Below are 27,792 nucleotides of genomic sequence, written 5' to 3'. Positions count from 1 at the left end.
ACACACACACACACAAACACACACACACACACACGCATGCACGCACATGCACACACATGCACACATGCACACATGCACACACACACACACACACACACAGAGGTTGATTTATGTCTCTTTCTACCAGGCTGATTGGTAGATCATGGCAAGAACAAAGGCCACTACAAGGAGACACGGTAAGGGGCCTGGATTGGCAGCAAAGGCTTCAATGATCGTGTGCCCACGCACATAGAGTACTTCAATGACTGTGTGCCCACGCACATAGGATGACTATAATGCCCAAGGATGGTGAGACACTAAAGAGTCTTAGGTGGAGGTATGAGAAGCTTCTACATCCTGCAGAGATTACAGACCCAAAAATGGAAAACATCCTCATGATTCCACCAGCAAGGGCTCCTGAGGATAAAATAAAAATTGTAGATATGACACATGATATTAACACAAGAGCCAGGGCAGAACATGATGCCAGAGGGGAGGAAGAGCAGAAGGCAAGAAAAGACAAGGATCAACATGACGCCAGAGGGGAGGAAGGCAAGAAAAGACAAGGATCAACAAGTAAAATCAAACCCAAAGAATCTCCACAAATAGTACATCAAAGAAATAGAAGACTTGGAGTCAGTCAACCTAGAGTTACTAAGGAGCTTGCAGAGGGGCATTTTTATCTTCGTGAATATGGAAGATGGTGAGTGACAGATCTCTCTTGATATCGTGGATGTCAGAACTTTGATGGAGAGGATATCACAGATCACAGATACTATCTTATACGTTTGTTTAAAGTAGGTATCCGAATTGCATTTTTTGATGATATGGTAGTTCCGTCTTTAGTTCTTTCCTTTTTCCTCAATGAGTTACCCTTGTTTCTGCAGTTTAATAAAGTTCTAGCTTCCACATGAGAGCCACTCTGAGGTGTTTATTCTCAACTCTCGGCTGGCACCACTGCTACACGAAGAAGGAGTACTTCCCACAGCAAGAGATTCAAAAGTGGTTCCCCTATTTGAACATGTTGGAGGTTACCATATTAATTTCTCCATATGAATCAGGGTATGTTACTCCTCTATCTTGTTAGTTATATAATCTAATAGATAGGGGATGCCTTAGTTTTAGATATTTCTACTTTTGCAAGAACCATTGGAGCCTTGCCGTTATAGAATTGGATAAGAGAATCATGTAGACTCTTAATTCAGTACCAAGATCACATCCTGAGTTAGGCCTGTTAAGTAAACATTCAAAGCACCTTTCTCTAGTATCTATGGCTCCTTGAAGTTGGCAATGTATCTTATTGTGAAAGCTTATTTATTATGCAGGTGTATAAGAAGGCTTCTTCATGTTCTTGGTTCCCTATATGGAGACATTCAAAGCACCTTTCTCTAGTATCTATGGCTCCTTGAAGTTGGCAATGTATCTTATTGTGAAAGCTTATTTATTATGCAGGTGTATAAAAAGGCTTCTTCATGTTCTTGGTTCCCTATATGGAGACAATGAACTGTACAAATTAGAGGTCAAGCCTGTTTAAGTGCCCAAGCAAGGAGACTCACACTCCTGTGGATGGAGATCGATGATACATGTAGAATATATTCTCCAGAGTCTCTTCTCCATGAATCCCTTCATGTCCAAGGTAAGTGGAAGAATCATTGGGTGGACATTGATTTAGCTAGATTTGCGGTTTGACATTGTGAATTTTATTTTTTCAGACCGTATTACAGAATTATAATAGTAACTATGTAGAGTGGTTCAGAGTGACCATGATACGATTAATATTAAAGAATAGCACACAGAGATGTTCGAGGAGAACCAGTCGGAATTCCCCGATCCTGCAGACGTCGAGGTGCTCCTTCAGGCGCTGTAGGAGATGAGGCAAAGCCCTCTGAGCACATAGAGGCAGAGCCAAGGTGTCCAATGTGGAGGTTAACATTGAACATCCCAAGGCCGATGAGGTAGAGCGAGTTGAAGAGGCAAAGCCGAAGCCTGAAGAGAAAATAGACAAGAAGCACACTGCAGAGTCCGAGGCAGGACCTAGTAGGGCGGCAAACAATGAAGAACCTAAGTCTGATTGAGGATGCCAAGGCTAGTGAGGATCCCAAGCTTGATGAAGATCCCAAGCCTAATTTACCTGATGTAATGTAACCAACTCAATTTTAAGAATTGTTTCTATTAGCTGTTTTTGTCCCTTAACAATGATTATAAGCTTCAATCATATTCAGACTGATTAGAATCATGTCAATAATGGTTAGAGACATCGAGGAGGCTTATTATCTTGGAGGTTAATGGATTGCTGCTCAAAAGACAGTCCAAGAGCTTTGGACCAAGTGCTATAGGGAATTACAAAGTCGGAGAAATGCATGTCATGCTAAGGCCCAAACTGTATCAATTTATCAACTTTGTAACTAAGCACTTTAGATTGGCCATATGGTCCTCAATGATGACGCATAATTTGAGGCCTCTTGTCATGCTAGTTTTGAGAGAATCTAAGATTGAGGAAACAGAATTGTATTTCGCATATGACCAAAGGCACTGTTACATTGACCCATGTGTTTTTCATCCAACAAACGTGGGGTACCCTTACTTATGAAGTGCTATGTGGATATCCAACGCCCATATAGTCCCACAAATACATTATTAATTGATGATACCCCTGAGAAGGCTATGTACAATCCCATGGGAACATGGATATCACCCTTTCCTTTCGAAGGTAATGGAGATGATGTTTATTTGGAAGAACAATTGATTCCATATTTAGATGGATTGTACAAATCAAAAGACTATGTACAAGATTATGTAATGAGAAATCCTTTTTTGTAATGTAATGTTTTCAACTGTTCTATTCTCACTCAAGCAATATGTCTTGAAAAATAGTATACATTGTATTATTTTTTGAAAGTACTGCATCGAACAAAAGGCTCTTGATTAATTATGGTAAAAGAGTACATTCATATTTGTAATGTCAAGCAGGAGTGTCATTAACAAGATAGACTTGATTAATTATGTCAAAAGAGTACATTGGAGTGGGTATTATCAAGTAGGAATGATCTTGACTATGTTACCCAATTCTTTACATTATTGTATTAGTCGCTCCTTTCTTCTATTGTGAATGAATCTATCCTTCCGTAGGCTGTTGTGTAAATTACATTTTCCTTGTATAGAAACAATTATCACCAGTGTTGAAGCTTCATCAATCACTTCAATGTCTATGACTTTGTCGTCCATTTCACTTGCGGCTTCCTGATCCATTGGTACCAACTCACCATTGATGTAACGGGACTTGCTATACCAGAAGGACAAGATAAAAGTTTGAGTTGCAATCATGTACTTCGCAACTTCGCAACTACTATCTCCAGTGCAATGTTAAATTGGATATCGTCAAAAACTTTACTCAGCCATCCCTTATCAAAGAAGCCTTGCTAAGAGGAATGTGTCCAAATCTTTGCAAACAAGCATGGTCCTGGCTATCTTCACCTGAAATAAGCTAAAAAGTTCCACAAACACAATAATTGGTAAGTAAACAATAAATTTTACTACACGAGTTAGAATGCTCCCTCGTAGGGAGCGTTGCACATCCTTGAAGAGCTTGCTCTTTGCTGACTCCATTACTGAGGAGTCTGGGATATACCAATCCATGTAGTTCCACTCAGCTTGCAAAGGTAGCTCTTCCAAGTGGCCGATTGTGTTTCTTGTAGCAGATGGTAGAAATGATCAGAGAAAAAGATTCCTGTATCTACAAGGCTTTTGTTGGTCCTTCCCTCATACTATAGCCGACCAGTGTGTGCGTTAACCACATTCATAATTCTAATGATGCACTGAACTGGCTCCCACTCCTCATATGATGAGGGGTACACATCTGCAACCATAAACGAGGACAATTTACATAGTTCATTAGACCATTATGAGAAAATGAAAGATTGACAACAAGCGATAGATTTACTTACAGTTTTGTCTAGCGAGGGCAATTTTATGTCATCTAGATTCTCAAGCACAAGCTCATTATGCATATATATATGCTGCACTAAGACTTCCTTGATGGTTGTCCTTCCAGTCTCTATCTTGAAGTCTTTTACTCTTCCTTTCCATGACGCCCTAAATGTATTCTTGTTGCTTGTCTTTCTTTTCTTCCTTGACTGCATAAAATAATGACCCATGTGCCCTTGGTGATCAACACTTCAGTCCACTGATTTTGTTCATTGAGAGAGTTGGATACAAGTATAGCAAACACTTTTGATCTTGGTCTCCTTGCCCTAGGAATTGAATCATCTATGATGGCATTAGTGGGGCAAAATCGGGATGATATAAAACGAGATTTGCTACCCATCTTTTCAAGAAGGAATGGAGTACAAAAACCTGAAGCTTCAGAAAATGGTAGAGGAAATGAAAAGAGCGTGAGATATTGTTTAAGGCCAAGAGGAAGTTTGAGAGGGGGGGAATTTTCCCTCCTTTGCAAAAAGGTGTATTTAATACATGGATTCAAATAGAAGTTTCACTTCCCATAAAAGTGTAGGTGTGTTTAATGCATTCGGGTGTGAAAAGTGACTATCAAGTGTAAGTAGAGTACATTTTGACATGAGAAGGAAGAGTTTTTGGATTTAGAAAAAATAAATAACCTATTTTTCAACATAACGTTGCCTTCTTCCTGATTGGATGCGCTCCTTTTTCTCTCTCTACTAAAAGGCCCTACGAATGACCTCCAAAATGTCCTAATGGAATCTATCAAGTAGTTGATTATTCGAATAGCGTTTATGCAGAAGGCAATGAGAGTTCAAATGCTTGAGCTGTCTAATGAAATCTCATATCGACGACTCTTCTTCTATCTCTACTGTGTGCAGCTGTGAAGCTACACCCTCTAAGACTCCTTCATGCACAAATTGCTTTAAGAACAATCTCCTAAGAGTGGTGAAGTTCAAGCATTACTCGACCTTGAGAGTTATGTACCAATACCCAGCCTTACCGTCTAATATTAAACTAAAGGAATTAGTCTTTGCAACCTCTTTGTTCTCCTAGGGCCTCACACACTTGATCAAATACCTCTAGATGTCTCATAGGATTACCATTTACAGTGAACCTCTCGGTTAGCTTGGCTATTTGGACGGCCTTTCAATAGCTATGTCGACCCCCCCATCTCTCATAACAGACACTATGCTCTCAACTGTCGCTCTTTCTAGGGCTTGTGCGCAAAAGCAACTGGGTCTGTGGTGGGCTTGTGTGCAAAAGCAACTGGGTCTGTGGTGGCGCAACAGGTGTAACAACTGCAAGTGTAACACATGGCACTGCATGAGGATACGTTGGTCTAAATCTAGGTGGAGCTAAATGTGTAGCATAAGGTGTGTGTCCTATTGGTACCCCAATAGATGCTGTAGTCATGTGGGAATTAAGTACAATCGGTCTCACAACCAGAGTTGGTAGCGCACTGAATGACTTTAGGAAATGGATGTGTCATGGAGGCACTAGAATAACATGGATGTTTCATGGAGGCACTAGAATGACATGTGACAAATGGTTTATGTGAAGCTGATGATCCTCTCAAAATGGCCATAGTAGATATGCCAAGCTGGAGGGAGGAAAGTGGGGTGGTTTCTACCATGGTTGTGGGCCTATGGCTTAAAGGTAATTATGATATGTTAGTTTACCACTCAACCAAGTAGTGTTCTAGCAATGTCTTGGTTAGGGGTAGCTCTAGGATCTAGGAATGTAAATCTTGTGCTAGAATGCTCTTGAGTCCTACATGGCTTTATGGGATAGAAGATGGGGGTGGGTCCATGGTATAGCCAGCTGATAATATAAAAGTAGGATCCATCAAGCTCACATGGAGTGTTACCATTTTCCTTATTATGGGCACTCTTTCTTTGGATATCCCCACTTGCATCACAAGTCTTTGGATCCTTTCATGTTTGATGATCCTATGTATGTAATCGCAGATGCCCTACAAGTGTTCCTCCTCTGTTGTGTCCCTAGAGACTAATTGAATAATATTTTTCCAACTAACACTGTAGATTTGAGCTGTGCCTAAATCCACAAGGGTTTCTATCGCCGCATCATAGTCCTAGTCTTCTGTAAGAAGACGTTGGTCCAAAACATGCATAAAGGTAGATGCAATGTTATTACATATATCTAGGCTATCGGGCATTACTTGTGTGGTCTTGGCTTAGGATTGACTTTGGGTATATTGAGCTATTAAGGCTACTAATCGTTGTTGTGCCAATTGCAAAGTCTCATGTTTTTTGGCTCTAGCATTAGGGCCAAAAACGTCTCAAAATGGGCTGTGTAAGGAATTTCGCTAACTTGCTAATTAGTAGAATGTTGACGGTCAAAACGGCTCCAAATTTAGCCGTTTTGGGTATTTAAAGCGTATCTATCTGACTGAATACGTATCTAAGTGCATATTTTAAAATCTTAAAAAATAGATCGTTTTCATGCTACTCTTTAATGGCTCGTCTCGAAATTTGTCCTCTTTTAGTGACTACGCGGCAAAATGACCATTCTCTCCAAACGTGCTCTTATCCATTCTCCAAAAAAATTTCACTCCTCTGCTTCTCTAAAAATTTCACAAGCTACATCTCATTCTCATTCTTCTGTGTCTCTCATGATCTAATAGCTCTGCTTATACTTTTTGCTCGGTTAGTAATGAGTGATACATCTAATCGTAAGTTTCATTTGAACATCAAGCTCAACCAAGAGTATGCAACTACACGGAGTGTCTACCAAAGATCCCTATCATGTGCAAATGAAGCTCAACATCTTCGCAACGAAGGAAAGAAGCATATTGACCTATGGACAGATGGAAGTCTATATCCACCGGATCCCAAAACAGGAAGGTATCCTTCTTTTCACACACCACATGATTTGATTAGATTTGTTGGTGATGGGGAGGATGGCTTACTTGGTTATAGTTCAAGACTATCTCAATCACATATTAATTATGCAGAATATACTACATATCTTCAAAATACTTCATCTTTGAATGCAACAAAAATTTTAGAACTTGAAAACGAAATAGTGTCTTTGAAACAAGAAAATGATCAATTGAAATCCTTAAAAGAAACTCCAATAGGATTAAGAGCACGAGTAAAATGAATGCGGGATGTAGTTAACTTAACAGAGAGATCTGGACAAAGGTTAAAACTTGTAAGAGATCATGTTACTAACCTTCTAGGATTTGACATGTCTAATGCTCAGGAAAGGGTGAGATTTTTGAATGAGCTTATGAATAGGTCGGATATCTTGAAACTTTTAGAACTTCCTGAAAATCAAACTCAAAAAAAACTGGTCTTTCAACATCTATTAAAAGATATGGACTTATTAGTTCAGCCTTCCCAAATGCAAGAAGTTTGTGACACAGTGGGAGTGAGTAGAAAGGGATACAGAGCCATCTCTAAAACCTGGTTCAGGGTCCTTAAGTATTACAAAATCAAAGCTTTTGGGTTGCCTAGACCTCACAATGTTGGAAAATATAGAACTATGTTAAATGAGGAAATTTCTAAACATTTCGGAGAGTATTTCCATATTGAGGGAACAATGCCATATGAGAGACAAAAAAAAAAATCATCTTTTGAATACAACGTTTATAATAATATTTGGATGAACATTAGAAAAGTCCAATCTTTTATGGTGAGATATTACAACATAAGAGAAATAGATTGTGAAGGAAAACTTGTATTTGTTTTAAAATTAGATGAAGCTCAAATCCAAAAGTGTCAAAAAATGGAAAGAATATCTATATCCCTAATGAATAAAGCATTGGACTATAGTCAGGGTAAGCTTGATTCTCCATACCACAAAACTCAATCAGAAATGGAGCTATGGTGGATTGGATCAGCTCAGGTACCAGTAGAGAGTCATGAAACATTAAAGTGGCTCTTCTCAAAAACAGACATTCCTTCAGTTATTCAGAGCCAGAATACAGGTGAACACCTTCATGTTGATGACATAGGTGATTTCATTGTGGAATGGCATTTGAGTGCCGACCTCAAGGCGTTGAAGTGTATGTTTGGTGTATGTGGAGGAGCAAATACAAAATATCCATGTCTTTATTGCATGGCAAGCACAGGGACAAAAGAATGGCTTGCAGAAAATGAGATTGGAAAACCACCATCCAGAAATAATGTGAATGTTGTCGATTATCCAACTTCTGTTAAAATATGGGATCCAATTCTACCAATACATTTGAAAAATGTGCATATATGTACACTGCATGCAGAGATAAGAATCTTGGACAAATTGCTCAGACTTCATCTGGACTATGCATATTCTATTAAGCCGACTAAACTTGCAGATGAGTGCATAGAAAAGTGCGAAGCCTTGCTCTCTCAAATGGGTTTTCATGGTGGGGAAGTGCATCTTAAAAAAGATCCTGTTCTTTCTGGAGGTACAGGTGATGTTCTGCAAGATGTTTCAATGGGAGGAGCAAAAGCGAGAAGATTTTTGAGCAACCATGACACCAAACAAGTCAACGCAATGTGGAACTGTTGGAAACAGCTGTGTGTCATCACCACAAATGTCAAAAGTAGACCAGATGTAGCCAACAAACGTATGGAAGTTTGGAAAAAACTCGACAATTTTTTCAAAGTCCTTAGACGACAAGTTGGTTCAAATACTTATGCAGATGATTTCAAAAACGCAATAAAGCTTTTGATCAAAGCTATCACAGATGCCTGGGGAGAAAAAGACATAACTTATTACTTGGTGAGTATTCAGACTTATCAAAACAGTTATAAATTGGTGTGTCCAGACTTATTACTTGAAATTTCTTAAATGTACTAACAAAAATTTTCTTTGTAGCATATTCTTTACTTGCATGGACCATATTTTGCTACAGAAGGACCACTTGCAACATGGAATACACAAGGAATGGAAAAGTCTCATTATCAAGCGAGAACTTCCTTTTTTAGATGTACCCGAAGAGGAGGAGGTGGACAAAGAAGAAGCAATGCACTAAACGAATTATTCAATTGGTTCTACAGGAGGCAATTACAAAGGATGAAATCAAAGACCCAGCAATCTGAAACTACACCAACACCTCAAGAAAGAGACTAATGATTACTAACACATTTGTACCTCTAACAAAAAGTTTTGCTGAAATAAAGTTGGTCCTTGCAAAATATTGTGTACATTAGTATTTGATTCTCTTGGGACTACTTGGCATGTCACCTCTGTATCTCAAAAATTTTCTCCTTCTATAACCTCCAAGGAGATTGATATCTGACACCTCAGCTGCAGCTGCATAGCTAGAGTAGCAAAGAAAGTATCCTGCTCTTGAGGCATTGAAACCTGCAGCATATCCAAAGATTCTAAGAGCAGCAGCTCTCTCTAGAAGCAAAACCTTGTTAGCATTTATTTGAAGGGGAGTATATCCCATAAACCTTGACAACACCTTGAAGGCAAATATTGGCAACTCAGCATCTTCAGAGAAGTTCATGTGGAATGCACAGAACACAGCCTTATCCAATGTAGGCAAGTAGTGCATGAGAGCAGATGAAGGCCTTCTTGACCTTGTTTCTGTAGATTTCACTCTGGTGCCTCTAGCTCTTCCCAGAAAATCATCCTTATCAAGCAATTCAATCTGCAAGACAAAAACCTCAATTAAAAAAATTACAATCACAATAACATTTAACAAAGGATTAAATGGAAGCTACCTTCTGCAACTCATCCTCAATTACTACTTTGTCTTTCATCAAGTTGTAAGAGCCAACCCTTTCCACTTTATCAGAATCTGCCAGAAGCTTGAAATCTCTGCCAAAAGACTCAATACCTAACTCAATTAGCCTGTCCTCAAAATCCTCATCACTCAAGGAAGGTTTCCCCTCTTCCATTTTTTTAAGGCACAAGGCAAGTGCATCAGTAGCAGGGATAAATGAGTTGTCAGATGTTTGCAAATCAAGTGCCAAAAACTCTTCCTTTTGCTCTACTTCTGTATCAATAAAGTCTTTGGCCACTTCACAAGCTTCTGAAATTGCTGCAATACAGTAGTCTTCTCTGATATTGAAGAGACATTGAAGATAGGAAAGAGGAATAAAATTTTTCTCATTGATATAAAAGAAAGGAAGGTTTGGAAGAGTAACAGAGGATTCAGATATACTTGCTACCTCTGAAGGCTCTTCAGTAATAGTGGAAGCCCTAAATTCTGCAACATCAAGATTTGCACTTTCTCTCTCCTCAGCTTGAACATCAATTTCTTCCTCTTCTAAAATTTCACATTTCTCTAACTTTGAAACTGTGGTGACAATTAAGTTTTCTTCCTCATTCTCTGCATCAATTTCTGGTTGTTGCTCTTTATCCTGTATTTCTGCTTTCAAAAATAGGAAGAAAAGAAAGGAGACATCCTTGGGGACAAGGTTGCAATGTTTTTTATGGATAGGACAAGAAATGGATGAAGGGCATGTGAAAGAAGTTCTATTTGAAAATCTACTGAACCTCTTTGTTACTTTGGCTTTCTCCACAGATAGCTGTGTAAAATCTGTAAGGTGACAAAAATCATGGTCTCCGATACGAAAACAATGAGCTTGAATTGACATTTCAAATTGGTTGTACTCATCTTCAAGAATGTCCTTGAGCTTCAACAAAACATCTGAAAGAGAAAACCTTGGATTGAAAATCTCCACTGCATCAAAGTATACCTTCATATCATGACCATCTTGCAAAATAGCATTCAAGAGTTTCTCACTTGGGCTTTCTTCAACAAGCTCATGTCGACCCGCAACACCTTTACTCATTGAGATATTTGAAAAAAATGCCTGAAAAATTCTGATGTGCCAGAACCAAGCGAAAATGAAAGGTCCAAAAAAATTGGAATGACTCTATCGCTTGGTGCGGGATTTGACAATTCCAAGGTCTCCAAATTAATTTTGATTTTTGCAAAATAGGGTTTGGAAGAGAAAACGGTGCACAGCTTGATCTGACGCAAATGAGTGGTCCAAAACTGGGGAAAAAATTTAAAAGCGCGTGACTAAAAGACATTAAATAGTGACCGTTTATGCCACGTGGCAATAATGATTACATACCACGTGTACTCAACGGTACTTTGTACGATATATCCGAGGTATAAAAACTTAATATTGTTAAAAATATTCATTTTTTTCTCCGTCACTGTATCAAGCGAAACCAGGCTACCTTTTGTTTCTCAACCCCACTTTTCCCATATCAAGCGTTTTCTCAATTCCCTACCCGAATCAAGCGATAACGCACATCCGAGATCCTTGCATTCTCCGCATCGCTTCGTTCCTGCCCACATCAAGCGAATACCCACATCCGATTCACTAGGATTTCCCTCATCGCTTCGTTCGGGTCTTCAAGTTTTCATTAAATCCTGACCGCATCAAGCGATAACATACATCCGAACCTCTAGGATTCTCCTCATCGCTTCGTTCGGGTCTTCAATTTTTCATTAAATCCTGCCCGCATCAAGCGATAAGACACATCCGAACCTCTCGGATTCTCATCATCGCTTCGTTCGGGATTTTTCTTTTTTTTATTTCGTGCCCGAATCAAGCGATTATCAACTTCCATAATCTTTGGATTCCCTATATCGCTTCGTTCGGGCTACTTCATTTTTTTTGTCCTATAATACAAATTTCTTGATCTGGTCTCCTTTTCTAGCTTCAATGGCAAGGACGAAGCAGACTGCAAGGAAAGTTTACCCACCATTGGAGACTGAAAAAGCTGAAGACAAGCCAGGACCTTCCGAACAGGAAAAGCCCCTTCCAAAGCCTCGTGCGAGGGCGACAGCAAGAAAGAGATTGAATTATCAGGTGAAGTCCTTAAGAGAGATAAGAGCAACACAGAAATCTACAAGTCTCCTCATCCCTCGACTGCCATTTACACGGGTTGTCAGGGACATATCAGAAAGGTTGGTTGGTAAAATGAGAAACACATATCTTCAGAAAGTTCGATGGGAAACCCAGGCCCTCATGTGTCTTCAAGAGGCTGCTGAAGATTTTTTAATCGACTTTATGAATGATGGCTACATTGCTGCTGCATTTGCTCATAGGATCACTCTTATGAGCAAAGATTTTGTGCTGGTGTCCAGACTTAGATATAAGTTTGACAAAGCTTTGGAGCCTATTCCAAGTCAAGATATGAGAGCTTTTGAAATTCTTAATATCCCTCCAGCAAGGCAACCCAAGCAGTCTGTTGTTATTGAAGATATTTCTCATCCTTATGATACAAGAAAAGCTCAGGATATCAAAGAAGAAGTTGAAAAAGAGAGAGAGCAAGAGAAAATTTCAGAGGATGCACTTCTTTCTCAGCAAGCTGAGATTCTCCATTCATCCAATTCAGAGCTTTATAAGAATGTGACAGGTCAAATGATAGTAGATGTGTCCATGCCTGGAGAGGATGAGGTGTATTGTGACATTGCCCCTGAGGACACAAGCATGCTTGTGAATCCTAATATTGAGATATCTGACACAGTCCTCTTCATCTGCCTGAGGTTTGTAGGGATTTGCTTTTGTTTTCTTGATGAATTTCCCAGGAACCATATTTTGTTGACATGTTTTGTTTGTGTATCCAGATGTCTTATGAGGGATCTTCATGAATCAATGGCTGTGCAAGTGACAATTCTTGATCCCCTTGTTACACAGTGCCTTTTCAATAGGCAAGGGGATCTTGCAAGTTTTCTCAAAAACTTTGATATGCTTACCTGCAATTACATTGTGTACCCTTATGTTGAAGTGTAAGACTCATTCTCAATTACCTTTTGCCTATTATAGACATGACATTATTCATTACTAATTTCAGTACTCATATTATCACAGAGGCCATTGGAGTCTTATTATTATCAATCTATTGGATAGAGATGTGATCTTTATGAACTCTTTGGCATCCATCCATGGGAGAAGTAAAATGTAAGAATCAGTTTTGCCATGTGTTGACCCTCAAATTTCTTGCATGATTTCAATTATTTGGTTGACCCTCAAAATTTTATGTTTGCAGTGCTACCAAACTTATCTTGAGTTTTCTAGCCTCTACCTATGTAGACTACAAACTTGAAGATTTTAAGTACTTCAATCAGGAAGTTCCCTTGCAGAAAGACTCAACATCTTGTGGATGGATGGTTCTTGCTAATGCTTGGAGATTTCTTGAGTCAAGATTCAGAATGACAACACTTCCTGTAAGTTCATGAATAAAAACCATTGATTGATTTAGTGAATACATTGAGTGACCTGTTTTCTTACTTTCTTATTTTCTTTTGTCTTAGTTGCATGAGTATTCAGATTCTTGGGTAAGTTGGGTAAGGGAGAAGGCAGTGTCCATGGTTTTGAGCAGATCCATCAATCCATATGATCCTGATTCTCCCTTTCCACCTGGAGCCAAGGATACAACTTCAAAGAAAAGGAAAAGGGAGAAGAAGGAAAGCAAAGACAAGGATGACTCATTCAAGAAGGAAAAGACCTCTGCCAAAGAGAAGAAGAAGAGAAAGAAGAGCCCTTCCAAGAGCAAGTCTTCCAAGGGAAAAAAGAGCCATTCTAAAGAGAAGAGCCATTCTAAATTAAAGATCCCTCAGGCTACAGAGAAGATCCCTACCCCTCCTGTTAAAGAGAAGAGCCCTAGCCCACTTGCTAAAGAGAAGACCCCTAGCCCTCCTGCCAAAGAGATGAGCTCTTCACCAGCTCAAGGGAAGACACCTATCAAAGAGAAGATCCCTAGTCCTCCTACCAAAGAGAAGAGCTCTTCTCCAGCTCAAGAGAAGACACCTATCAAAGAGAAGACCCCTGTCAAAGAGAGGAGTGCTGCTAAAGGTCTTCCTTTTCACTCACCAGTGAAATTTAAAATTCAGAAGCATCGTTTGTCCAACAAATTAGGTAGTAAGAGGGCAAATGTTGGCTCTCCATTTAATTTCTTGTTCATGTTCCCCAAGAAGACTGCCAAGTCTCCAAGGCCAACCTCCAAAGAATCTTCTCCAAAACCAGACCCCACTGCCAAATCTCCCTCGCCAACACGCGAAGGTCTCAAAGAGGAGCCCAACTTACCACCATTAGGGGAATCCACTCTAAAGTCTTCCTCTCCAACACCTCAAGTGCTGAAAACTCCAGAACTTGAACCTCAATCAGCAAAATTTGATCGAAGCAAACAGAAGAGAGAAAGATTCTCTAAAGATGCAGGGTCATCTCATGCCAAAAGGAAAGTTGATTTTGCAGAGTGATTCCACATATTGGATTTTGTTTTGTTCATTTTGTCCATATGAACACACCCTTTTTGGGTTAATTTTCTGTAAAATTCTGTATCAATAATTTGATATCAATCTGTTAAACCTTGTTTTGTGTCGCGAACAATTTGTTAACCAATTTTGTGAAGAAGACGAGACGAAATCTAGCAGAATATATTGATTACATTATCCTTTTCAACTATACAAACTTGCCCTTGCAAGTGGCTCAAATACAACTTTTTTTGGGGGGAGACATGTGATGCATGAGGTTACACTCTCCATCCTTGTACGGATAACAATATCATCTACTTTGAATCTATATTCAGGTGATATTTCATCCAGAAACTCAAGCGACTCTCTAACATGTTGTAGTCGCCAGTTTGATGTTACTATGAGTTTCCTAGGATCTATGAATGGATGGACTATGATGTTAAATTCAAACTCTGGACAATTCTCTTCAGAGTCCAAAGGGACCCAACTACCAAGCTTGCTTTTCCATCTCCTATAGTCATAGCCCAAAACTAAGGATTGGCGACACAGTTGGTATGAGATGGACAAAGAATTTGGGCTTACTCTACAACTGATATTGTCCCCCATATGAAAAGTTTCCTTGGTACTCCATCCTTCTCTAAGTACAGTGTCCAGATCAGTCAGAGATAGTCTTCTATTAAGCCACATCGTTCTTGTCCTCTCCAATTCCATTGTTTTGAAACATGCCACAAAGACATGTATAGGCAAGAACCATTGAAGTTTAATCCTTCTTGAAATCCTTCCAGGAGACATTGCTTTAAGAATATCATCTTTGATTTTGGATTTGAAGCTTGTTATGGTATTTGGATCAGGAACTTCCCATTCTAGTGACATTATTGTGGGAATAGGTATGTCATACAATTCTCCATGAACACCTTCTCTTGATGGAACCCTGTATTCTGCAAAATACACAAATAAATCCACTGATTTGTAAAATGAAGGTGGTTTGTCTGCGTACATGACATCTGCAATCCCCTTGTGAATTGCCTTGAATGTGCCACTTAAGCTCTCAACAGGCTGCCACTCCACAGCTGTTGACGGAAAGATAACTGAAATGAAACAAACAACAAATATATCAGAAAGAGAAATATTGTGTTGTGTCAAATAGATAAAGGTTTGTTGAATTACAGTAAGAATGGAGAATTGGATGTTCATCCAAGTTCAACACCATGTCTTTGGCCATGTAGACATGTTGAACTTTTGCAAGCCAGCCATTGTCGGTCACTTTGAATGCAAGAACACGACCTTTCCAATGGGATTTCACTTCATTTCGCTTGGTTCTTTTCACCCTGTGGGCACCTTTGCAAGAGGGAAGCATTGTTACCCAATCATTCACACGAAAAGACATGGGTTTCCAAACACCATCTTCTCTCGTGTTATGAAAATCACAAGAAGTTATATTATGAGAAGGACGACGTGAGGACGCCATAGAAGCTCACAGATAAGAGAAAAATAGTAAATCTTTTGAATAGTGAATCTTTTGAATAGTGAATCTTTTGAAAGTGCAAAGAAGAAAGAATAAACCATATGCCAAAATGAAAGGAAGGCGGAAAGTAGACGTCTGATGTTTTGTCATTAATAGCGTTGTTTTCAAGGCCTGAAAAGAGGATTTCGTATCTTAATGCTTGATTTTTTGAAATAAAAAATGGAACAAGATGTCACTATTTTGGACCCAAACTTTAATGCTAGCCATCGTAAACGTCTAAATTTAGCCGTTGTAGCCGTTCGCCACTAAAATAGAACCGTTAAGAAGACATTTGGAGGAGACAAGAATGCCATACTTTTGTATACGTGTCAATTCACAATTGGATAATTTCTTAATCCTTGGATTAACAAACAGCCCTTTTCTAGCCGTTTTTGGCCCTAATGCAACCTTAATAATTGCGTATACTTCGTGCACTTCTTCTAATGTTCTGCTAGTTAGGCGTAGGCACTTATGCAGGGGGACATGGGTCAATGGTCACAGTTGGTGAAGGTGCATGGATAGGGATATCAACATGAAAGCTCCGTCCTTAAGGATGAGACTACACCAAGTGCCTCTCTAGATTTTACCTTAACTCCTCCATCATGTAGTTGGTATGTAGTAAGGTTTGGTTCAAAGGTAACAGTTGAGACCTAATCTCTAAGGTTGCTAGCTACGTGATCAGAAAGAGTGGTGGCTAGCCAGGTTGGTAAATCTTGGTTAGGGTTCTCACTTCTTGGGTGACTGGGGATCCTTTCATTGACTCGAAGTCAAATGAAATATCAGAGGCCCCTATTTTTACAGGTCCTTGTACAATGCTAAATTGGGTTCTGATATCGAAGGTCGAGAGCCTAGTGGAGATTGGTATGCACCTAGCTCAATAAACACACTATCATCTAAATAGGCCTCTAATACATGTCCAGATTGTAAGTGCATGAGAATCTCGGCTTACTACAATCCAAGAAGTTTGAAAATTGATTTCTTTAAAATTTTCCTTTTGTTGAGAAAACTTGTCCAAAATAGGTTTCAAATAGTTCAAGACACCTTGGAAAAGTTTGGGTATGCACTTTCTTGAGATCCCCAGGCACCAATTTGTGAATTCACTATACAAAATTTAAATTTTTGAGGCTGTTGTACAGGTTGCACCAACGTGATCCCCACACCCTAAAATGGGTTTCTAGAACTTGTAGCTTTGATTTTTTTTTTTAAATTTCCCATATTTGTTTTTCTAACCTATCTTTTCCCTTTTCCCCTTAACTTTTTCTCTCTTTTTCTTAAACTTCTTTTACTTTTTATCTGTTGCTTTTTATTTTTTATTTTTTTTCCCCAGTTATGGTTTACTGTTACATAATGTCCACCGTTTACTTAAATGGGGATGCTCGGATGCTAGTGTGCCATCTAAGTGAATTGGCATCGTGGGTGACCCCGTATTAAATACTAGTTACCTAGTGTTATTGGTATGTAGCTTGAGACCATGCTTGATGGGTGTATGCTGTTGAGTTGTTGTAACAAGTGTTGCCATGCTTGACAATTGTGTGTGGTCAAAGTGAAACAAGTGGACTACGCTAGACAATTGCATAGAGTCAAAGTGTAACAAGTTGTTTATGCAATGATGTGCCATGCTAATTGAAGTGTAACAAGTGATAATACACGCCATGCTAGATGATGTGTAAAATGATACTCTCATCAAGTGTAACAAGTGGTGAGTGTGTGCTATGTTTGTTCCTATTAATGTTTCATATTGGGATTAATTATTGTGGAGGTAGCAATTAATTGGAACAACTAATGTGTTTAAGTTTGTGAGAGATAGGTGATAAGCAGTGCACATGTCACACATGGAGGATCTTATCTATATCATCCCGAATTATTATTATTTTATTGGCCATGTGCCAAATGATTGTACATATTATTTATGCACGCTTGTGCATGGCATTGCTATATTATTAGCACATGTGTTGGAAGAGTTTTTGTTATTTACACTTAGTGTGTGAACAAGCTCTAGTGCTTGAGCTATTTTTGTAAAAATGAAAAAGCAAGCCAAAATTTGTACACACAACTATTATTAGCTTCTTGGGCTACATATTAAATACAAATCTCAAAACACTCATCTCGTGGAAGTGGGAGCTACACGTATGAGGTGGCACCCAACAGTGTCTTAATGGTGATGTTTACTCTATCTTATGTTTTATTTTATGCTATGCTCAATCTTGTCAATTTGATTTAAGTCTATGGTTTATTCTTGATGTATATGTGAGTTTAATTAATTCTTCAACAAGAAGTACATGAGGTCCCATGATAGTGGTATCAAAGCTATGAGTACTTGCACTTGAAGAATAGGGAGAAGCTCACAAAAATCCAAAGGATAAAGAAGACAAAAGCTTAAGGACTCTTACACAAAGCTTGGAAGGTTTATGTGAATTTTTTGAGCCATAGGGTGGAGAAAAATACAAAGGGAATCACAATTCCAGTTAACCTATTTGAGCCAAATCTAGATGAATCTATCCCTAGGATGACAGGACCTATCAAACTCTTGTGAAGTGCCACAAAGGCCAAAAATCAAACCTTGGCACACTGCAACCGGACCTTTAATTTTCTTGAAGAGAATAATCAAAAGACTCATAAAAATTATATCAAATATCAAAACAACTACTTGAATTAAATTAAAAAAATTAAAAGCACATATCAAAACATAGAGCAAGAGAAAGAAATACATCACCATCAACACAAGGCAACACAAGACTGGGTGCAATCTTCCCCCCCCAACGTGAGTGGCTTCTTCTCGCGTGGGTATTTTTATATATTCCAAAAAGCAAGCTTTAAGCCAAAAATAAAGTATACATCCATATTTGGACTTTGCCATTTAATTAGGCTTTGTCCTCAATTTTAGCCTTGGCCCTCAATTAACCTTTATCCTCAAACCTTCTAAGGTTTGCATAATTCTTCTAATACAATAATCTAACCTGTGCACATATGCACATTACAAAATAAATCAACTAATGCTCATATGCACACTGTACAATAAATTGACGCTCAAGGAGCAAGAAGAACATGACCTCCATGCTAACCGAAAACTTCAAGGAGCAAGAAGAACATGACCTCCATGCTAACCGAAAACTTCAAGGCTTACCAAAATGAAGAGTGCTTTATTTAATTTGAACAAGCCCAGTTGATTCAATTTGAACAAGCCAAACTAATTTTGGATGATAAGCATATAACATCTTTCACTAAGACCAAAGAAGTAAATCTTGTGGATCTTAGGATCCTAAACCTGTCTACATAAGAAATGACCTCAACTTAGATAAGGAAAAAGAACTCGTAGATCTTTGTAGAGAGTTCAAGGACATCTTTGCATGGATATACATAGATATGAAAGGAGTTCCCCCTCAAGTAATCAAGTATATCATCCCCATTGCTAGGCCTGTCCAACAAAGAAAGTGACCAAGGAACCTTAGGTATATAGATCAAGTCTAGGAGGAGCTAGAGTATTTTTATCTTAGTGGAATGTTTGTACAAAATTGAACATACCAAATGGGCATCTATCATTTTTTTTGTTTTGTAAAAGAGTCTAAAGGTAAGAGTTTGCATTGACCCTGAAAAGAACGACAAGCTAAGAGTTTGTGTTAATACCAAAAAGGTCAATAAAACCACCATCAAGGATCAATGTATTTTATCTTTCATCAGATATGTACTAGAATGTAAAGTAGACAGAGAAGTCTATAGTTTTTTGGACCACTTTTGTGTGCATATATAGCCATTCGAACTAAGTAATGCCCTCGGGGAATTCCAAAGGTTGATGAGCAGTACATTCAAATAATACTGAGGAAGCTCCTAGAAGTATTTGTGGACAATATCAACATAAATTACTCATTGAAGGAGCATCTCAAGTGTCTTAGGATGGTCTTAAAGATATGTAGATTTTATAGGATCTCTGAAATGTCGAATTTGGATGTGTGATGGTGTAATCCTACTAAGGACATATTATTTCAAAATAGGGCATCTTTATTGATAATAGCATAGTCAGACTAATCGTAGAATTACCCCCATTAGAAAATTCTAAGGGAGGAGAGAGTCTTGTGGACCGGCTTAGCACCATATCCCTGCAAATCAACTAAGGGAACATGTGTGGGAAGCCACAAAGAAATTTGTAGAGAAAGTGAATGATGAAGCAGCATTGCAAGTTCACGTGGAGGAACTGATATTAGTCATTGAAGAATACAAAGAACAATAGAAAAAGATCACGCTATATGCAAGAATGGTCACCCCAAGCTTCAATCAAATGATGTGTGTTTGTATGAAAACCGCATAACTATGAGGGTGTAGACAAATTGAATCCCAGAGGTTACTATGGTTATTTTTGGGAGGATTTGGACGAGTGTAGCAAGGTTAATTAATATCGGTGCGGCTAGTTTGATAACAAGGGGGGGTGTTTTTCATAGGTGGATTTCCCCATTGTTTCCATCATTCTTTCATGATTAAGCTGACTCCGGTGCCAGGATGTCAATCATTTGTTGATGCCCCTTAAAGTCAATGGGGGGGAGCTAGAAGTTAGTGTCATCACTCTTAAAATATAATCCCAACTTGTTTGTTATCCTTTTGGCTCTTTTTCTTTCTTGCTCTCCACCTAGGGGCCAGCTTAATGGGCATCTCAAGGTCTTGTAAGTCCCCTAACCCTCGTCTGAGCCTCCCTTCCATCCAATCTTTTGAGTTTAACTCCTCCATCCCTACTGTGAGCCTCCCTTCCGTTTAATCTTTCAAGTCCTTCCATGGCGTAGGATTACCTACAAGTAGAGTTCCAATCTGGATTGGTGAGGAAAGGAAGTCGCAGATCTGTTGGCTCTGAGAGCGCTTCTTGGTGTTGGTATTAGGCTCATCATAGTCAGAGGAGATGGGGGTTTGTACTTCTAGATCATCCCATCAATTTGGATTGTTTACCCTCTGGAAGTTCATCTTCGATGGAAATACTAGGGTTTTATAGCCAACAAATGCAAGAACTATCCACCACGAAGGTCGAAAAATGACAAGCCTAGCAATCAGCCTAAGGGAAATTAGAAGCCATGGCTTAAGGTACACACTTGCTTTCTTGCCAAAAAAAACGTCGGGAAAACTACAAGATAGAGAAAAACACACATCATTGCAATCAGCCAAGGGAAATCAAAAGCCATGGCTTGGTGTACACACTTGCTTTCTTGCATAAAATGCTGGGGAAAACTTGTACTAATTGATGTGAAGTACATACAAGATAGAGAGAGAGAGAGAGAGAGAGAGAGCACACATCATTGCAATATTCACGAGTTAATTGAAAAGAAGAAGAAGGGAAAAAAAAAAAGCGCGTGTTACGGTCTCATATATAAAGAGAGTCGTCGACGAGCAGCAGCAGCGACGGCGGCGGCGGCAAAGAGCTAGCCTTTGGACGACGAACTTAACCAGAGTCCGTGCAACTGCCGCAGTAATTGAGGGTAGCCTCGCAATTTCCGTTGTTGAAAGCGTGGCTGCCGCACTTACCACAGCCGCCTCCGTTGTAGATCTGGGAAAACTGGTTCTTGAGATCGGCACCAGTCGTGGCGGGGTAGCTGCCTTGGCATCGAAAGATGGCCGTGCAGTGGCCGGACACGCGGGACGTGTAGGCTGTGTACGTGGTGCCACTGTCGAAGCGGTTGTAGGCTGTAATGCAATCGTTCTGGCTGACACTGCCGCAGAGGGCGGAGCCTGAGCAGTTGTCGGAATAGGCGGAGGCGCCCCACTCCGCCGCAACAAGGCAGGCCGCCATCAACGCAACCGCCACAAGCTGCTTGAAACGCAGCGCCATCTTGCAGACAACAGCAGGCGCGCGCTGCTCTAGCTAGGGAGCTAATTAATACTGACACTACTACTGCTAGATAATTAGCGAACGACTTATTTCCCTTCCCTTGCAGCCTCTATTTATAGGTGGTGGCCAGCTGCTTCGCTTGTGCACCCAGCACAGCTGGCGCTGTGCTGCTTGCGTGCACGCTGCCTCTTTCTCATTAAGTCATGCAGCTACTGCACGTAGTACCACACTGACCCCCCTCTCTCTTTTTTTAATGCAGTACTGAGGCGGGGTTGCGCCATCGACAGTGTTCGCAGCAGAAGAAAACGTTTTCCCCAACAATTCCCAAAAAACCCTTCAACCTCAAATTTCTGTAGATGTTTTTCTAAATTTTTAAAAGTTATTTAACAAAATTATACCTAAAATCCCTTAAAATATTGTATATATATATATATATATATATGTATGTATGTATGTATGTATGTATATATATATAATTGATTGATTAAATTATATGTTTTTCTAATCAAAAATACTAATTTTACCAGCCATTGAAGTTAAGGCTTATGCAGATCTCCTCATGCGGCATGCCTATAGGGTATCAGCCTATCATAATTTGCCCTCCAACTTGCGGCCTACCCACTTTGGAAATTGGCCCTTCCTACTTGCAGGTTTTCGAATCCAGACTCCCCTCAGCCTTGCATGCAGTGTGCACACCCCCTTATACCATTCATAGTACCTACACTCTTCCATCATTTGATAGGTCAGTTTCTTAAGTTCTTGTTAAGATATGGATAATGGATAATGCATTGTCTAGATTCTGCACAATGATAGGTCAGTTTCTTACGTTTTTGTTAAGGTATGGATTTAATGGATAATTAATTGTCTACACTCTGCACTATGAGAGCAAGAACACAAACCTAGTAGTGCTCCTTGAATCCTTTATGTAGATTACTGCACGGATAAGGATATAAGCATCGAAGGACGCACAACAATTGTGGGACTTGGGTGGTGGTTCGCCAATGACTAGCTCATCGATCAGCTCATTAACAAAGGCAAGCCAATCCATTATCCCATTATCAATTTTTACTACTAGAGTCTAAAACAAGTTTGAATTATGCTTTGCTATCGCAAGCATTGGCGACGTGGCCTGAGCGCTTGGTGCTCCATCGTTGCTTTCTTCCGTCATTGTGTCTTGCAAGTTGTTGTGCCCATGCTCGAATGCTACACTTGCCAAACTTGGGAGACTCTTAAAAACGTTAGGTAAATGACATCGAAGGCATAAGCATGCCAGTGTGCTTGCTCAAAATGGTGTTAATAGAGCACAAATAAAAGTTTATGGAATTTGGAAATTTGGAGAGGAAAATCATTGGGAAAAAAAAGTATGTTTATTTTTGCATGGGGTAAGATTCTACGTAGAGCACAACGGCTAGCCTGTCCTCACAAACTATTGACTCCTACCCCCCCCTCTTGAGCCTCCTCCTATGATTTCCTCCTCCTTTGCCTACCCTCCTGTATGTCTAGCATACTAGGAAACAAAAATCCAGGCATTCCAAAGAGCATTCCCGAGAGTTAAAAATATCCCAATATCACAGAATAAGAAGAAGCACAAAATGTATTGTAATACAATCAAATATGAACTAAATCAAGACTAGCAGCAAATGGCGAAATTGTTTAATGAATTAGGGTGAGTTTGGCCCAATATCTCTTACATCTTCTTTCAAATCCATAGTACATGCTTACTCGTCTATGTCAAGATCCATATATCCCATTGCAAGGTCAACAAAAAGATCTATCTCACTAGCAACAGACTCAACATCATCATGCTCGGAATTATTTCCTTCCTCATTATCTTGAATATAGACACCTTCATCTTGATTAGTTGGTGGTATCTCCCGTTCTCCATCTTGTACTTGATCCTGCGCATGTTCATTTTTTCAACTGCCACTTCGTCCATGAGCTCTTCAACATCCCTATCTTGAAAAAATCTCTTTGAATGAGGAGCGACTTGTATGACATACCACCATTTCTTGTCATTTATATTCACGTGAAACACAACCCTATAAGAAGAAACACATCGAGTGTAAATTAAACATGCATAAGTATGATATAATAAAAGCTTATGGTTAGAATTTACTTGTTCACAATGGTGAGGTAGCATAAATGTGTCCCTCTCTGTTTGCCAAAATTTTGTAGAATCGATCACCATAAATCCTTTTGGATGCCTCTTCACAGTTGTTTGAGTGCTTCCACACACATCCTTGATCCACTTCACATCCAATATAAAAATTTGGAATGTCATGAATCCAACCTTTAGGATGTTTGAATCATGCCACAACAATCAAGGATTGCTGCAGTTTCTTGCTCAGAGTCTGCCATAATCCCACAAGCTTGGGTATTTCTCTTTGTATCTATATGTTGACTGTGGAAATTCCTTCCTTCTCGAACCACATGGCATTGTATCCTTTGAATGGCATTGCTAGCGCACTGCGTAATTGAGTGGTAACTGACATATTATAATTACCTTTAAGCCACAGGCCCACAACCACGGTAGAAACCATGCCCACTTTCCTCCCTCCACCTTGGCACATCTACTTTGGCCATTTCGAGAGGATCATCATCTTCACATACACCATTTGTCACATGTCATTCTAGTGCACCTATGACACATCCATTTCCTAAAGTCATTCAGTGCGCTACCGACTCCGATTGTGAGACCGATTGCACTTAATTCCCACATGACTACAGCACCTATTGGGGTACCATAGGACACACACCTTATGTTAGACATTTAGCTCCACCTCCAACGTATCCTCATGCAGTGCCATGTGTTACACTTGCAGTTGTTGCACTTGTTGTGCCAGCCGCCCACCACAGACCCAGTTGCTTTTGCACAAGCCCTTGAAAGAGCGACAATTGAGAGTATAGCGTCTGTTATGAGAGATGGGTGGGTCAACATAGCTATTGAAAGGCCGTCCAAATAGCCAAGCTAACTGAGAGGTTCAATGTAAATGGTGATTCTACGAGACATCTAGAGGTATTTGATTAAGTGTTTGAGAGCCTAGGAGAACAAAATGAGGTTGCTAAGACTAATGCCTTTAGTCTAATATTAGACGGCGGTAAGGCTAGGGGTTGGTACATAACTCTCAAGGTCGAGTAATGCTTAAAATTCACTGCTCTTAGGAGATTGTTCTTAAAGTAATTTGTGCATGAAGGAGTCTTAGAGGGTGTAGCTTCACAGCTACACAAAGCAAAGAGAGAAGAAGACAAGTCGATACAAGATTTAATTAGACAGCTTAAGCATTTGAACTCTCATTGCTTTTTGCATAAACTCTATTTGAATAATCAGTTGCTTGATAGATTCATCCATGCGGTTAAACATAAAGTGATCTATAATGGCTTAGTCATTAGAGAGATCACTACATGGGCTGAAGTCACAAAAAATGCCATCCAATTAGAAGATAAACTCATGGTGTTCAAGGGAGCCAAAGCATCAAATTCTAAATCTATTACTTACGGAGTCACTGGACATAACACTTCTGTCAAACCCATTTGCTAAAGGTAATACTTTAGTGGAGATGAATTTCATAGACTTTATGAAAGCACTCTAGGAGAGGGGATAAAGGCAAATAAAGCTCCTCAAAATGTATATATATACCCAAGGAGAGAGCTCCAATAGTGCTTAATCTGCCAACAAGGAGAGAGCTCCGATAGTGCTCAATCTGCCGACAAGGAGAGAGCTTCAATGGTACTCAATTTGCCGACGGTGCTCAATCTACCGACAAGGAGAGAGCTTTAATGGTACTCAATCTGTCCACAATGGCATTCAACCAGTGAGTGTCTAGTCTTAAGTGCATGCTATAATGAGAGCTTCAATGGTGGTCAATCTGCCCAGCAAGGGCATTTGACTAGTGAGTGTCCAGTCCTATAAGGGCATGCTATAATGGGAATTATATTTTTTGTGGATGTTATGGTCATGAGGCTTCACAATGCCACACACGTTTATAAACCCTTTCTAATGCTTCCAGACCTCAGTAGTTGCCTTTACTAACTCCATCATAGCCACAAGCCATAATACCTACTACTGCAACACCTCAACCCAATGATGAGCAACTGGCACAACAACCTATTGCAAAGGGGATTTACAATGTGAAAAATGTATCGTTACCTCCACCAGTTTTGGGACCCAGAGGATTACACCATTGAACCAATTAAGTTTAGAGAAATCTTTTGGGTGTCTAGAATACGAGATTGACTTGGACAGTGCATCACACATCACTAAAAGGTCTTCACTGAGATTTATTAAGAATACTATCTAGTCGATGTAAAAGGTGGAGTCCAACTAGTATACCGGCTAGCCGCGATAGGAAGAGGTCAAGACAACAACAACCCTACTATCAAGAGAATGCCTCTTCAATGCTAGCATTGTCAGCTACCACACCGTCCCATCAGAAACCAAACAGTCACCCAAGTTGCATCTTCTAGCATGCCACCTACAACATGTAATCATTGTGGCATAGATCATTGGATTAAAGATTTCCCAATTAAAGTTGTAGCTGCAAATCAGCATAAACGTCCTAGCATCACACCTCTTAACATGATTCGAGTGGGTGGTCAAACTCAATGATCGATTTTGACAAACCCTAACCCACATGTGAATGCAATCACGAGACTTATGGCTCAAAACACACCTGTTGTGGAAAAGAAAATAGAAAGCCATGCTACGTCAGTATCAGGATCCAAAAAGAAGCAGGGCCATAAAAGAAATAAATCCATAAACAAGGGAAAAAAAGAGAAAACCGAACGGGTAAACTTGGAAACACTTGACAAACCAGTCTACATGAATGATATTGATGAGGATTCCTATTAAGTGGACCCAGAGACACTAAAAAGAAAACCAAGGAGATAAAAAAGGAAAGAGATATAGAGATGTACCATTACTGGTGGGGGGGGCAGACCTGTGCTTCCCACCTCCCCCAACCTCGAGCTTTGTGAAACTCTTCCTTTATATAGATATAGAGATATAGAGATATACATGGCTAACATGTGCTCGTTATGGGGGCCCGTTCTTATAGAAAGGGTCCCAACATGTGGTGGTTACTGTGATAAAAGGTATTGTAACATGTTCTCTTTATTGTCAGCCAGGCTAACATGTTCTCTTTATTGTCAGCCAGGCTGACATGTGCTGGTTATGGGAACTCGTTCTTATAAAAAGGGTCCCAACATGTGGAGGGTACTATAATAAAAGGTATTGTAACATGTTCTCTTTATTGTCAGCCAGGCTAACATGTGCTGGTTATGGGAACTCGTTCTTATAAAAAGGGTCCCAACATGTGGTGGTTACTGTGATAAAAGGTATTGTAACATGTTCTCTTTATTGTCAGCCAGGCGGACATGTGCTGGTTATGGGAACTCGTTCTTATAAAAAGGGTCCCAACATGTGGAGGGTACTATAATAAAAAGTATTGTAACATGTTCTCTTTATTGTCAGCCAGGCTAACATGTTCTCTTTATTGTCAGCCAGGCTGACATGTGCTGGTTATGGGAACTCGTTCTTATAAAAAGGGTCCCAACATGTGGAGGGTACTATAATAAAAGGTATTGTAACATGTTCTCTTTATCCTAAGTTGTTGGAAGCACATGGATAAAGCATGTTTGTCAACTCAATATATATTGGTGTTATGATCTTCTCTAATACATTTTGAGTATTCTTTCTCAAATAAAGCACCCAACGTCTACTTTTGCTATTCATTAATCAAGATGCTTTTTTTTTTATTTAAAAAAAATTGCTAGACCTTACGTTCTTTAAGGTTTTGGACCTTTGACACACAAGATTTGGTAGATTCATGTCATGAAGCTAATGTGAAATTCTACATGGCTTTTCGATGCGTGTCCCCTATTCTTATATGATAGAAAAAAATTGTACATGCACACCAACTCCTCGATTTTGCATGTGTGTGGGGATGTCTCGCAATTTTGCCCTCTCTCTCTCTCTCTCTCTCTCATCCCCACCATAGCCAAGTAGAGGAGGAGGAGGAGGACACATGGCCTCTCTCTCTCTCTCTCTCTCTCTGCAAAGGAGGAGGATGTAAGATACCACCAGGACTATCTCTCTCTCATCCCACCATAGTCGGGTAGAGGAGGAGGAAGACACAAGGGTAGGTGAAGGAGGAGGAAATCACAGGAGGAGGCTCAGGAGGGAGTAGGACCAGTGTTTATTTTTGAAGGTTGCAAAGCCCTTCCACGTACAATTTGACTTGCCTATAGAAGTATAAGGATCTATGAGATATTGCTAGAGAAGTGTTTCAAAAAAGATGTGCCTTTCATAGGGAATGTTGGAAAATTTCAAAACTTGCATATGAAGGGATATATATATATATATATATATAT

The 27,792-nt window shown here is 39.6% G+C and overlaps 1 protein-coding gene across 1 annotated transcript; it reads right to left on the bottom strand.

Moving 5' to 3' along the window:
• Positions 1-20,892: 20,892 nt before the first annotated feature.
• On the bottom strand, positions 20,893-21,496 carry LOC147635912 (meiotically up-regulated gene 117 protein-like). Its single transcript, XM_086801047.1, has one exon. It carries the CDS (start codon positions 21,421-21,423, stop codon positions 21,037-21,039), a length of 387 nt encoding a protein of 128 aa, XP_086657173.1. The 5' UTR covers positions 21,424-21,496; the 3' UTR covers positions 20,893-21,036.
• Positions 21,497-27,792: the final 6,296 nt, after the last annotated feature.

This window comes from Cibotium barometz, chromosome 8 (assembly GCF_041138505.1).
Source record: "Cibotium barometz isolate CiBa-2024 chromosome 8, ASM4113850v1, whole genome shotgun sequence".
Taxonomy (NCBI): Eukaryota; Viridiplantae; Streptophyta; class Polypodiopsida; order Cyatheales; family Cibotiaceae; genus Cibotium; species Cibotium barometz.
The sequence above is the reverse complement of the archived record's forward strand: the minus strand, read 5'-3'. Positions and strand labels throughout refer to the sequence as shown.

Bases quoted from the DNA above. Each gene is read 5' to 3' on its own strand.
- LOC147635912 (XM_086801047.1), bottom strand. From the start codon at position 21,423: ATGGCGCTGCGTTTCAAGCAGCTTGTGGCGGTTGCGTTGATGGCGGCC.